The 13,798-nt window shown below is 44.8% G+C and overlaps 1 protein-coding gene across 4 annotated transcripts; it reads left to right on the top strand.

The window, feature by feature from the left end:
• Positions 1–30: 30 nt before the first annotated feature.
• Positions 31–13,687, top strand: LOC149868987 (uncharacterized). Of its 4 annotated transcripts, none has more exons than XM_090039518.1 (6): positions 31–158; positions 2,973–3,357; positions 3,929–4,100; positions 10,813–10,991; positions 11,766–11,862; positions 13,306–13,687. In XM_090039518.1, the coding sequence occupies exons 2-6, from the start codon at positions 2,976–2,978 to the stop codon at positions 13,460–13,462; spliced, it is 987 nt and encodes a 328-aa protein (XP_089895644.1). In that variant the 5' UTR covers positions 31–158; positions 2,973–2,975; the 3' UTR covers positions 13,463–13,687. The 4 variants fall into 4 exon arrangements, with proteins under 4 accessions (XP_089895644.1, XP_089895642.1, XP_089895641.1 ...); XM_090039516.1 differs by lacking the exon at positions 31–158 and adding an exon at positions 165–313; XM_090039515.1 differs by lacking the exon at positions 31–158 and adding an exon at positions 364–683.
• The last annotated feature ends 111 nt before the right edge of the window (positions 13,688–13,798 follow it).

Raw genomic sequence — 13,798 nt, 5'->3', positions numbered from 1 at the left:
GCCCTGTCTCTGCTTGCTGTTTCCGGTTCGGGGGCTGGTGCTTGAGCCCTGAGGGGATATGAGGCTGGAGGAGACCTATTACTTCGTTTTGCCCCCCCCCGACTGTGTGGGGCGAAGCTGGGTAGAATCACAGCTTGGAATGTACCAACCCCCACAGTGTACGTGTGGTGGATTAGAACTACATCTTGGCATATACCAACTCCCACAGTGTGGGGGGGCGTAGAATCACAGCTTGGAATATACCAACTCCCAGACAGCGAGTGTGTGTGTGTCGGGTAGTTTAGAACTACCAACTTCTGGAGTGTGGGGGAAGGTAGGGAATGAAACACAGGTTGGAACATGCCATCCCGCAGAGTGTGTTGGGGAGAAGCCCGGGCCATACCACCAGCCAAACCAATGCTGCGCACGGGCAGTCAGGGCACTCCCAGGCGCTGGGAGAAGCAGGGGCGGCAGCGCCCGGGGGCGGCCGGCTGGCCATGCTGCGTGCGGCCTGGGGGTGCGGCGCGGCCCGGGCCTGGGCCCGCCCGTGGGTGGCCGTGGCCCTTCCGTGCGTGCTCGGCGAGCGAAGGAGCAGGCGGGCTGGGGGGTACGAGGCGCAGGGCTCTCAGCCCTACTTGGCCTCACATCTGAGTGGAGCAGGGGCCGCGGGTGGATCAGCGTGGCCAGGTCTTAAATACGAAATGGTTTGTTGGAAGCTCAAAATGATCGGATTTGCTGAAAAATTGTCTACATTGAAAAAAATATGCGAAATAGATATGCCAAATGAGCCGTACTTACTTTATATGGCTTATTCTAAGTCAATGAGTGGGTGAGAAGCATTTCTTTATTTTGAAGCGTAAGAAAGCGCTGGCAGCAAACCCAAAAGTTAGATGAGAGTGAGGTGGGTTTTGCATATGCTGCATCGATTTGCTGCCTCCAAAATATTGTATATTTTGAGCACTATTACTATTATTGATGGTACAGTGTACAAGGGTTGAAATGATGGTACTGATATGGTAATGATTGTACCCCTGGCAACACTAAAGTGGATCTGCCCAAGGTGGCTTGGGGTCAGGCCAGCCCTGTGGTGTTCCCCTGGGCTCCGGAGCTCAGCAGCAGGGAGGCAGCCACCTGCCCTGCTGCTGCTTCCCCATGGTCACCAGGTTTCCAGCCCACCCTGACCTGGATGAGACTGCTCCAGGGGCCGAGTCTCGGGCATCACCCCTGGGTAGAGCAGCCCCCAGTCTAGGCACAACATTGGGAAGCTCAGTGCAGGCTTCCAGCCCTGTGGGGGTAGTGTTGAATGGGTTGTCAGGTTTTTCCCTTTGGCAACCCAGTCCCATTCAGCACTACCCCAAGCCTGGCATGGAGACCTGGTGCACTGTTTGCATTGGAGCAAAGGATCGTGAAGCGCAGATCAGAAAGTGATGTCAAATGGTGGCTCCCATCTTTTTTAGTAAAAGCATGGCAAGGTGGAGGTGGAAAAGCAACTTGGGCTCATGGGTTTGCGCGCTACTTGGCAGGCTATTTGCATATCCGGGCTCCATGCAAATAATTTTTCTCACTCCTGTTGACTGTATAGAAAGTTCTTCTAAATCAAATATGGATGTGAATCAGATTCGGATTATCCTCATATTGTATGTATGTATGTATGTATGAGGACGCCTCGAGAGCTAAAAACAAATGGTGTAATACATCAGAGAGTTTTGCTTTTCATTTTAAGGATCATCAGTTATTTCTGGGGAATGTTAAGAGGTATTGTTCTTCATGACCTGTACTGGCTGCAGGTCTTTACTGGGCAAGGCTGGCACTGTGAGTTCCAAAAACATGTCAGGTAGCAAGCCACTGCAGCTCTAAATAGGATGATATGGCTGAGAAACAAGGACTCTGAGGACTGAATACTAACTGGATTACTTTGTTAGTGAACTAACTTCATGTTCTTACGGAGCCAGTCCAAAAACTGTCATTACATTAAATGCACAAACAGCCAATTTGATTCAGGGAGCTATAAGGATGGCAAAGGACAGACCTATCAAATTAACAGTATGTTGGTTGTTATACCAGGAGCATGAATAGCGCATGCCCCCGGCAGTGGGAGGGGGGGGGAGGTGCATGGCTGTGCTGGCGGCAGCAGGAGTCCAGCGATGGTAAGCACAGAGCTTCCATAGATGCAGCTGGCAGTGGCAGGGGGTGGGTGGTGAGCACTGACCAGGGGTTGGTGACCACCCATAGGTGCTGCCAGCGGCCAGGGGCAGTTGTGGACCACCAGCAGATGCTGCCGGCGGGGTGGTGAGGGGTGACTGCCCGCAGGGGGGTGGTCTTTTTGCAGGGGGTGCACACCCCCACGCTCGGGGTGGACATGCACCCACATGCACCCCCTACGCATTGCCCCAAGCAGGAAGTGGTCTTCAACCATGTGATTTAAAGGAAATGTCTTGGTCATCAAAGACTGCAAACTGCATGTGCCTGAATATCTGGATCCGGCCAGTGTGTGCTCCTGAGACCTATCCACCCACCCACACACACAAAGCAACTCATGCAGAGAACTTAAAATAACTCTTAGCTATCCATGTTTCATGAATCTTGATTGATTATTGATATACATTTTCAAGAGTGATAGTGAAGAACTATGAGATTTGCATGGAATGGAAGTAACTTAGGACTAAAATGATTGATGACTTTTGAAATGAGAGACACTGGATATGGAGAAGCTAAAGGGTAGCAGAGCATGGATAATCAAAATTATATAGGGCCATGCCCTCCAAGAGATTCTAGATCTGAAGTCAGGAGGGCCAGATTTCAGTAGTGGAGCCTGATCCCACATCTTTCAACGAAGGATCACTCTGCTAATTTGTGGGTAGGTTCACATTGTGCTATTGAGGATAGTATTTATTTCCATTAAGTACAAATTTACAAGTGTGGCTATAGCTGCTCCCCAGCAAATTGTTCATTTCTTATGTGTAAGAGAACATTTCTCTTGATCCTTTTGGCAGGTCATGGGAGACCAAGAACTGCCTGGTGTTCTGATCCTTGGAGTTGGAGGAGTAGAAGGTGTTCTGGAAAACCATGTGGGGCTCCTGAAAAAGAACTTTCACCTTATCACCATGAAGGAATTTCTTGAAAACAAAAAAGAACTGAGTGAAAAAATCAAATCTATTTTCATATTTGAATGCAGACCCACCATTGACCGGGGACTCCTTGAAAGCCTGCCTAACTTAAAAGTGATTGCCAGCTCCGGAGTAGGAGTGGATCACCTGGACTTGAAACTGATTTCTACCTTTGGAGTGAAAGTGACTAATACTCCACAAGCTGTATCTGACTCCACAGCAGATACAGGGATGGCCCTCATGTTGGCATCTGCCAGAAGACTAGTGGAAGGTAACCTTTTTAATTCCTTTACTGATGTTTTTCTTCCATTTGAGCTTGTTTTGGCATTTTCCATTTTTCACTTTGTCATAGCTGACCTGGCTGAAATACGTTTTAGGAATCTAGGAAGAAAAGCACTGAGGATTCAGCTTTCCAAGTGGTGCTGCTTTTTCTGTTTTTCCTCTGATAGCTTGTACCCAAGCCTGCTTCAGCACAAGGCAGTGTTCATGAGATTAAGGCTTCTGTCTAACCTAAGTGCAAACGTCCAAGAAAATGTTACAGACAATGAAGAATTCATTCAGCAAAAATAAATGTATTGGAGACATAGGATTGGAAGGAACCTCCTGGGCCACTGAGACCTATTCCCTGCTATGTATGCAACTTTCATACATCACTTTAAAAAACTGATCAAACTCCACCTTAAAAGTACTTAGATATTTGACACACCCTTTACTCCTATGAACTATTCCAGAACTTCATTCTTTTGATGGTTTTGTGAACATTCCTTCTCTTTTTAATTTCCATCTTAAATTCCTTAATCAATTTATTTCAATTTATTCACCTTTTTCTTTTTTTTTTTTAGGCTGTCAGATTGCAGTTGCCCCAGACACTGAGCATTTTGCTGTTGACTGGCTGGGAGTGGAAGTCACTGGGGCTACCCTTGGGATCATTGGAATGGGCAGTATTGGCTATAAAGTGGCCAAGCGGGCCAAAGCCTTTGACATGAAAATTCTGTATCACAACAGGAACCGGAGGTACAAGCACATCTATTCTGACTTGAGCAGAATCTAAGTTATTTTGATCATTTAAAATGTTATTTATAGAACCTTTTCTTCTAACCCCTTCCTCCTTTTTGCTAGTTGAGGCTCAAATTCTCTTTGACTTAATTAAGTAAATAGTTCTCTTGTTGTCAGGCTCAGAAATTTTAACATGCTGTCCTAGAACATCAGGTTGAGCAAAAGCCAAACTTCTGAGGCACAAGAGTTAATGTATAATAAACTCAAGCTCTTGAAAAGCAAGCATATAAATGCCCACATAGTTTTATTTTTTGCGACTAGAATTAGCACTAGCCCCTAGGTATTATATGTAGTCATTCCAGCCATACTCACTGTGCTAGTTGCCACTGTATGGAGTGATGAAGAGATCTGTTGAAGCTATGAATGTGATTATGATGTAATGTGAGGCAGACTGGAGGGTCACAGTATTACTCTGAGAGCATAAGTGACCGGTAGGGGGCCGTTGCCCGCCCCCCCCGATGGCCAACAATGATGCTGTCAGTAGGGCTGGTGCCCCCTCTGACAGGGTCGGGGGTTTCTGTAGGTGCCCCCCCCAGATTCAGGAGGCCCAGTCACTCATGTCTGAGAGTGCGTTTGAACCTCTCTCCCTGACTCCCTTGCTAGTGATCAAAGGAAAGAAGTACACATGCATCTATGATCAGGTAACTTGCCACCTCTGTAAGAGAGAGGCGGTTGATGAAGGACTGTAAAATGTGTTTGACTTCCAAAAAGCCTTTGATCAAGGTATCCCATGAGGTTCTTGCAAAAAAATTGGAGGATTGTGCAAGACGGGTGGGTATGAAATTGGGAGTTGTAGTGAACGGATCTGTGTCATCCTGGAAAGAATTGGGCAGCAGTGTCCTGCAGGGGTTGGTGCTTGGTCCAGTACTTTTCAACGTCTTTATCAGTGATTTGGATGAGGGGGTGAAGAGCTCACTGGCCAAGTTTGCAGATGACACCAAGTTATGGGGAAGCGTGGTCACGCTTCAATATGGGCTACAGATACAGGCAGACCTGGACAGGCTGGTAAGTTGGGCAAGTTGGAACCAGATGAAGTTCAACACTGAGAAGTGTAAGGTGCTCCATCTGGGGATGAACAACCCCCTACACACCTATGGGCTTGGTGGTGCCAAACTGACCAGCACCACGAACGAAAGGGACCTGGAGGTAATAATAGACCATAGCATGAACTTGAGTCAGCAGTGCGATGCTGTAGCCAGCAGGGCAAATAATACTCTGGTATACATCAACTGATGCATTTCCAGCAAAACCGAAAAAGTGATTCTTCCATAGTTTCATAGTTCTAGGGTCAGAAGGGACCTGAGTAGATCATCGAGTCCAACCCCCTGCCATGGCAGGAAAGAGAACTGGGGTCAAACGACCCCAGCAAAGTGTACATCTAGCCTCGTCTTAAAGACCCGCAGGGTAGGAGCCACACCACTTCATTTAAGTTGGTTCCAGATCCTAGCTGCCCTGACCGTGAAGTAGCGCCTGATATCTAGCCTAAATCTACCCTCTGCCAGTTTGTGACCATTATTCCTGGTCAATCCTGGTAGTGCATGGAGGAACAGGGACTTCCTCAGTGCCTGCTGGTCCCCTCTGACTAGTTTGTAACAGGCAACTAGATCTCCCCTCAGCCTTCTCTTGTGGAGGCTGAACAGGTTCAGGTCCCATACCTTCTCCTCGTAGGGCCTTCCCTGCTGCCCCCTGATCATACGAGTGGCCCTCCTCTGGACCCTCTCCATGTTGTCCACATCCCTCGTGAAGTGCGGCACCCAGAATTGGACACAGTACTCCAGCTGCGGCCTGACCAGTGCCGCATAGAGGGGGAGTATCTCCTCTTTGGATCTGCTTGAGATGCATCTGTGGATGCATGATAAGGTACAGTTGGCCTTCCTGACTGCATCCCCACACTGCCAGCCCATGTTCATCTTGGCATCAGTGATGACTCCAAGATCCTTTTCTGCCTCTGTACTGACAAGACGGAAGTTCCCCAGCCTGTAGGTATGGTGCCGGTACTTCCTCCCCAGGTGCATCACCTTGCACTTGTCGGTGTTGAATCCCATCCTATTCTCATCTGCCCACCCCTGTAACCTGTCTAGGTCCAATTGCAGCCTATTCCTCCCTTCTAGCATGACCACATCCCCCCACGTCTTACTGTCATCAGCAAATTTGAACACGGTACTATTTACCCCCTCATCCAAGTCACCGATGAAGATGTTGAACAGTGTGTCCCGAGGACAGAGCCCTGCAGAGCCCCACTGCCTACATCCCTCCAAGTTGAAAATGACCCATCCACCACCACTCTCTGGGTGTGGCCCTCCAGCCAGTTGGCAGCCCTCTGCTCGGTATTAGTAAGACCTTAACCAGTGTACTGTGTCCAGTTCTGGGCACCACACTTTAACAACGATATGGCAGAGCTTGGGAGAGTCCAGAGAAGGGCCATCCATATGTTCAGAGACTTGCATGGCAAGCCATACAGTGAAAGGCTGAGGGACCTGGGACTCTTTAGCCTCAAAAAGAGAAGGCTGAGGGGTCACTTGGTAGCAACTTACCACTACATCGGGGAAGTACATCAAGGGTTCAGTCAACAACTGTTCACCAGGGCATCCTTGGGGAAAAAACAGGAGTAATCGCCACAAACTCCTGGAAGGCCATTTCAGGCTCAACATTAGGAAAAACTTCTTCACAGTTAGAGTGCCCAGACTGTGGAATAAGGTCCCTCCAGAGGTGGTGTAATTGCCTACCCTGGAAATCTTCAAGAGAAGACTGGAGTCATGTTGCTGCAGTCACCTGGCCCCAGCTGTCTTTCCTGCCTGGTGTAGGAGGCTGGACCTGATGATCTGTGGTCCCTTCCAGCCTTACAATCTATGAATCTATGAGAGATCCAGTTTCCCTTGTTCAGCATTGTGTTCTGTAGGTTGTGTCAGTAGTGAAATACAAGGATCTTTTTTCCAGTGAGATTTTTTTGGTCATTAGATAGGAGATGAGCCTGGTGTGGGATTAATGATTAGTAAGTGAAAGTATAGTGTTAGATGCCATCACATGCATAAGAGAGAAGGGACAGTATTAGCTATTGAAAGGACTGTAAAATTTAGCTGAGGTAGTATTTTTTTCTGTTGGGTAAGCCAGGCATTAGATTGCAGGGGTGGGGGGTGTAGGTGGCACCTGTGCTATGGCCCAAAAGAAGAAAATGAATCTGCATGTAATGGACAATATCAGAGACTTGAAATTCTCAGTCAACAAAGATGCTACAGCCAGCTGGTGTGGTTTGCTGAGTGTGAACCTGCTGAAATGTCTGGCATCTCTTGCTCTTATTCCTGTATTTGCACTCAGTGTTCCTTGATGTTGTGTATTGTAAGAGTTGTTTCCCCAGCTACTATGGAAGTCAGTCAGTATCCTAAGATAGTTGGCCACAGCTGGAGCTCAGCAGCAGCATGACTGGCTGTGGTCTCAGTACTGTAGTCTTAAGGGCAGAGAGAGAAACTGCCTCCCGGCTGCAAAATGTACCTGATCCCTCAAGCAGTTTCTGACCTTCCTCTTTTCCTTTGGTCCCTGTCTTTGGCTTCTGATTCTTGGTTGATATTCTGGTTATGGTAGTCAGTCCTAGCCATTGGACTGAGTTGCCTGCATGCTGGTGCTCGTATGTGTTCTGTGTAATTTGATACTAATTCTGATTCTTCTGAGCACATCTGCATGAGACGCTTAATGCGCAGTAGAGTAATTCTACTGCGCATTTGCACATCATGCCAAAAGCCATGCTAATGCATAATAGAATTAGTCTACTGTGCATTAACCATCACGAAAAGACCATGCACTGACACTACTGCGCAGGAGCGCTGGTTACTGTGCATTTAGGTAGTACCTTATATTAGAGGTACTAAACTTAATGCACAGTAACAACGGCATATTAGTGCATGTGTATATATGCCCAGTGCAACCTTGGGCAAGTTTAGGCTTCTGTTCCATCTCTGTCTAGTGTCGCTTCTTATAGATACTTAAATGTTCTCTCTTTCTTTATGTTTTGAAATGATGGTTACGCTTTGGAAATTCAGGGTATAGTTGCTGACAACTAGGGAGAGAAAAAATGTCAGGCCTGGTCTGTGCTTCTACGTGTTTTTATCTTTGTGAGGGCTCAATTTTAAATTGGTGTGAATTGGCACAAAAAAACCTAATAGCACAGCCAGCTAAGGTGGTTCAGGCACACCAGTTTTGTTCAGCCAGCGGCGTACAAGGGAGTTGGTGTGCTTCCCCAGCTGTGTGCAGAAGCAATTTGTTGAAGCTTGTCCGTATGAAGGAGAGCAGTGAGGAGGAGTTGTATCTTGGGAGCCCTGGCACAATTTATGGTAACTTTGGATCATTAACCCTTCTCTGCACCCTTATGGGTACATAAAACTTCAAAGTAATATGCGGAAGCATGTGGGAAATGGGTTCTTTGAGAAGAACTTCTTTGAGCAGTTGTAGTAATAGAACAATGATGACAGATTTTTCTGGTCAGACACTAGAAGGTGACATAATTGCATTTGTTTGAGTGTATCTGACTTCCTATCCAATAAGAGTAGTGATGCATGCACACATCTCAGCCAATATATTATTATATACTACATTTTATTTATCTATTTAGATTTTTCTGAAGCAATTTCCAAACTGCTGACCAGATCCTGAATTCCTTCCTTAACTTTATTCTGTTGTCTCAGAAGCAGTACTCCCCTTAACAGGGACCTAGCACAAACTAATGTGGCCTTCATGTTTCTGTTCTATATCTGGATAACTGCGGAAAAAACAATAGAAGGTTTTAACATCGTCAAATAATTCTTGAAGTTAAAATATAAATTAAGTATGTTTATTTCTGTGCCCCTTAAATAACTGAGTGTGCTTTAGTATGGTAATTTTTTTAGTACCATTGAAGAGTTCTAATCATTTCAAGAAATGGTCCATCTGCTTTCATCTTGTGCTAAATTATACACTGCCTCATGAGAAGTACTCTTGAGAACAAATATAACAACAAACCGTATGTTCCAGTAACAATAACAAATGGATAATGAACCATGAAGGGGCATCTGTTCCTGGAGGGAGTGGGGGGTTTCCACTTAGATAGTACTAGAGGCAAGAGGATAATCAGTGTATTAATTTCACAGAATCATAGAAAATTAGGGTTGGAAGAGACCTCAGGAGGTCATCTTGTCCAACCCCCTGTTCAAAGCAGGAGCATCCCCAACTAGATCATTCCAGCCAGGGCTTTGTCAAACCAGGCCTTAAAAAAACTCCAATGGTGGAGATTCCACCACTTCTCTAGGTAGCCTCTTCCAGTGTTTCGCCACCCTTCTAGTAAGAATTTTTTTCCTAATATCAAACCTAAACCTCTGTTGCTGCAACTTGAGACCATTGCTCCTTGTTCTGTCATCTGTCACCATTTTTGTTGCCCTCCACTAGACTCTCCAACTTGCCCACATCCTTACTCCAGATATGGCCTCACTGGTATAGAACAGAGCAGAATAATTACTTCCCTTGATCTGCTGGCAGCGCTTCTGCTAATGCAGCCCACAGTGCTGTTAGCCTTCTTAGCAACAATGGCATGCTGCTGACTCCTATCCATCTTACTGTCCACTGTTAACCTCCAGCTTCTTTTCTGCAGGGCTGCTGCCCAGCCAGTCAGCCCCCAGCTTGTACTGGTGCGTGAGATTGTCCCATCCTAAGTGCAGGACTTTGCACTTGTCCTTATTGAACCTTATTAGATTTCTTTTGGCCCAATCCTCCAATGTGTCTAGGCAGCTGAATCCTAGCTCCACTCTCCAGCGTATTTATCACTCCCCAGCTTGGTGTCATTAGTGAACTTGCTGAATTTATATTCCATCTGCCAGACTGTTGATGAAGGTATTGAACAAAACCAGCCCTAGGACTGATTCCTGGAGCACTCCACCGATTGCCAACTAGACATTGAGCTATTGATTACTACCTGTTGAGCCCAACAATCCAGCAAGCTTTTTATCCACCTTACAGTCCATTTATCCAACCCATACTTCCTCAGCTTGCTTGCAAGAGTGCTGTGGGAGACGGTAACAAAAACCTTGCTAAAGTCAAGGTATAATATGCCCACTGTTTTTCCCCCATATCCACAGAGGCAGTTATCTCATCATAGAAGCAATCAGGCTGGCCAGGTGTGACTTGCCCTTGGTGAATCCATCCAATTTGCATAAGGCTGAGCTTGGTTTCTTTTTCATTCTTCTGTTAGCTCTCTGGGTTTAAAGCATGGGTTAAGCTCTCACACCAGACCCCTCACTGAAGGCCAGTCAGAATAGGATTTACACACTTCTTTCCCTTTTATACAGTTCCCTTTTATATTTCTAAACCAGCCTTTCCTTTGCTAAATGGCCTTCATCTGAGCAGAGAGGTGTTTTCTTGTCCAAATGAGAAGCCACTTCTGCTTCCCAAATCAGCTAGTAGAAGAGGTCTGAAAATCTCCTTGATAGGTCCCCTGATAGTGACCTTTGTGTGGATCATTGCAGCTACAAGGGAGCATCAACTCAAAGGTGCCTAATGCTTACACTGTTTCCTACATTGCACTGCAAGTGACTTGCTAGTGAAGTGGTTGGCAATGACTCTGGGAAAAGTCATGTGTTGGTCTAAGATAGATGTTACAGAAGAAAACAAAAACCAATAAGAGATTGCTGTGGTTTTTTTACTCCTTCAGAAAAGAGGAAGAGGAACAGGCTGTTGGTGCCATTTATTGTAAAAAGATGGAAGACTTGCTCCAGCAATCAGATTTTGTCATGCTGGTTGTGAACCTGACGCCGCAGACACACAAACTGATCGGGAAAAGGGAGTTAGAGCTGATGAAACCCACTGCTACTCTCATTAACATCAGCAGAGGTGGGGTGTTATATAAGCATGAGTTGGGGCTCCATAGTTAAGAATAAGTTGAATTTTGTCTTTTTCTACTGAGAAGTTCCCTCTTGCAAGGACTTCCATGTTTTATTTAGCACACAAAAAAGTTCTATTCAGCTAGATAATGTTAATTATACATGGAATACTGAGCATCTACAATTCCCATTGATCTTTCAAAAGGAGTAACAGGTGCTTAACAGGGTCTTAGCACCTTCCAGAATTTAGCTTGGTAGGAGACTATTTCCTCTAGTTAAATTAAAGATGTGCAGGGCACAAGGAGAGCCTAGTGCCCACTGGGGAGAACATTATATCAAAGAATGGGATTTCTCTTGTATTATTATTACCGTAATGCACATGGAGGTCTATATAGAGATCAGGTCCCCATTGGTACCACACAAAAATACATAAGTGGCAGTTCCAGAGACATTCCAATCACAAGAGATAACAGAGATAGGATGAAAGATAGAAAAGGTTTGGGTAAGTGACTTATGTAAAACCACATGGAGGTCAAGGGCAGATCTAGTGTAGAAATTCTGTCTGGTTTCAGTCCAGTGTCCTATATATTGGACCATGTCAGCTCTAATTTTAAACAATAATTGTTGCTAGAACTATGTCTGATTTTTATAATGAGCTGAAAATCCATTACTATTGCTAACTGTACTTTGAGACCTTTTTCTTGATTAAAGATGCGGACGTATCTTGTTCATTGGTGTATGTATCTGGGCTACTCCTGGATAAGATGTTATCATGTTAATGCAGGTGCAGTAGTTGATCAAGATGCACTGGTAGAAGCTCTTCAAAACAAAGTCATCAGGGCTGCAGCTCTTGATGTGACTTACCCTGAACCTCTGCCAAGGTAGAAAACTTGTTTTGTCTCTTTAATCTAAAATTATTTAAATCCTGAAGAACATGAATTAAAACCTGGAAATACTGTATTTTCTCATGCATAACACACATCTTTCCTTCAAAATCAGCATCCCAAAATTGGGGTACATATTTTAAATGTGGAAGCTGTTTTCTTTGCTGAAAAAGAAGCACTCCAGGAGATGCTGCCCATGTTGTGCAGCTGCCAAGATGACTGCTGCTTGCGTCTTTCACAGCCAGGTCTATTGGTTGAGCACTGTAGCTTGTACCCAAAGCAGCAAGCAAGCTGTTGATAGTATCTTAATGAGGCTTTTGATGTAGAAACAACACCTTTATTTACAGGAACTTGCATAAAGAACTACTTAGAGCAGTGGTTTTCAACCTGTGGTCCACAGACCCCTGGCGGTCCACAGACCGTCTAAGGGTTCTATGAAAGATGATTATGATCAATCAAAAGTATGTGAATACTCACACTTACAATTCAAAGGGGGTTTGCACCACCTTTCAAAACTTTTTAGGGGTCCACAAATGAAAAAGGTTGAAAATCAGTGACTTAAAGAAGTAAAGGTCTTGCTACTGCCCTTTGTAAGGGTCTGGTGCCTAACCTTACATGACATAGAGTGAGTCCTCCTGGGAACGTAGAGTGGGCAGGAAGTGTGGCATTGCAAGAGACAGTTTGTCATGCCAGGAGGTTTATGTTGCCATACTTCCTACACACTCTGTTTCCAGGCAGACTTACAGAGTTGGACTTGATTCTGGAAAATCCTTTTTTTTCCCTACATTCTTCCTTCCAAAAACAAGTTGCATGTTTTATTTGGGAGTGGGAGTTATATGTAGGAAAGTATGGTACTGTTAATTTCCTCAGTATCCATTCATAGTTTTAAACATATTTTAGATGTAATTTTCAGATTTCAGTTGCATCTTACGTAGTTTTTGGTCCTTTTTGGTTTTCTGAGCACAAAAGTACAATCCAGGAACCCCAAATTCCATTTCTGCTTCTGACACTGACTTTCTCAGTAGCTGTGAACTAGCTGTGTAGGCTGAGATACCTTTTTCAAGGCTGAATGAATGCCCATCAGATCAAAAACTTACTTGAAATACCAATATCAGTTACTAACCGCTGCCACTACCACTGTCAGTCTCAGATTCATTTAAGTTGCATAAAGGTAAATCCTCAGTCTCCTATATACACCAGCTCTGTAGCCAGAGCTGTGACCAGTCTCACATATACACCAGTCTGACTGTACTGGAAGCAGTAGGCCAATGTAGAAGAAATAGGTAAATTAATGCCTTTCTGTTCTGAGTAGCCTTTGCATTATGGTCCCTCTTCCTTACCATACAAAACTTGGGAGAAGTTACTGCCAGTTAGACTAAATGCAACAGCAGTAGTATAAAGTTAAACTCTAATCATTCTGTCTTGTTTTATTTCTTGCAGAAATCACTCATTGTTAAAGTTGAAGAATATTATTATAACGCCTCACATTGGAACTGCTACAGTCCAAGCCACTTATATGATGACTGAAGAAGCAATAACAAATATGCTTGCTGTTCTCAATGGTCTCCCCATTCCTAGTGAAGTGTGCCTCAAATGACATGTCAGGAACCACAAATAAATACACAGCGGTGTATTTTATGAAAGGACATTTTTGGCCTTGCAGTAGGCCATTAAATGACAGAAAAAGAATGAGTTTCTGCAGTGCTACCACAGTTGTTCTGCCACCCAGTGGCTATTTGCCATAATTGTATTCTTATGATTTGCTTAATAATGATGAAGTAATAAAGTACAGAGGCTCCTAGGCAACCTGTTGCAGACAGTCTTTTGATGTTACTGACCCGCTCTTTCATCAAATGTGTGCTACTTTTTGCTCAAAATACTTGGTAATGAAGAAATGTGCTTAGAAGCATGTTAATGGGTTTTGAGTGGTCTT

The sequence above is a fragment of the Crocodylus siamensis genome, chromosome 3 (assembly GCF_052110815.1).
Source record: "Crocodylus siamensis isolate JL-2025a chromosome 3, ASM5211081v1, whole genome shotgun sequence".
In the NCBI taxonomy this organism is placed as follows: domain Eukaryota; kingdom Metazoa; phylum Chordata; order Crocodylia; family Crocodylidae; genus Crocodylus; species Crocodylus siamensis.
Note: the sequence above shows the minus strand (reverse complement) of the source record. Positions and strands in the feature narration are given on the sequence as shown.

Coding starts and splice junctions, on each gene's coding strand:
- LOC149868987 (XM_090039515.1), top strand. CDS start 477: ATGCTGCGTGCGGCCTGGGGGTGCGGCGCGGCCCGGGCCTGGGCCCGC. Junction 684..2,972: donor CAGGTCTTAAATACGAAATG/GTTTGTTGGAAG, acceptor TCCTTTTGGCAG/GTCATGGGAGACCAAGAACT. Junction 10,992..11,765: donor TCTCATTAACATCAGCAGAG/GTGGGGTGTTAT, acceptor ATGTTAATGCAG/GTGCAGTAGTTGATCAAGAT.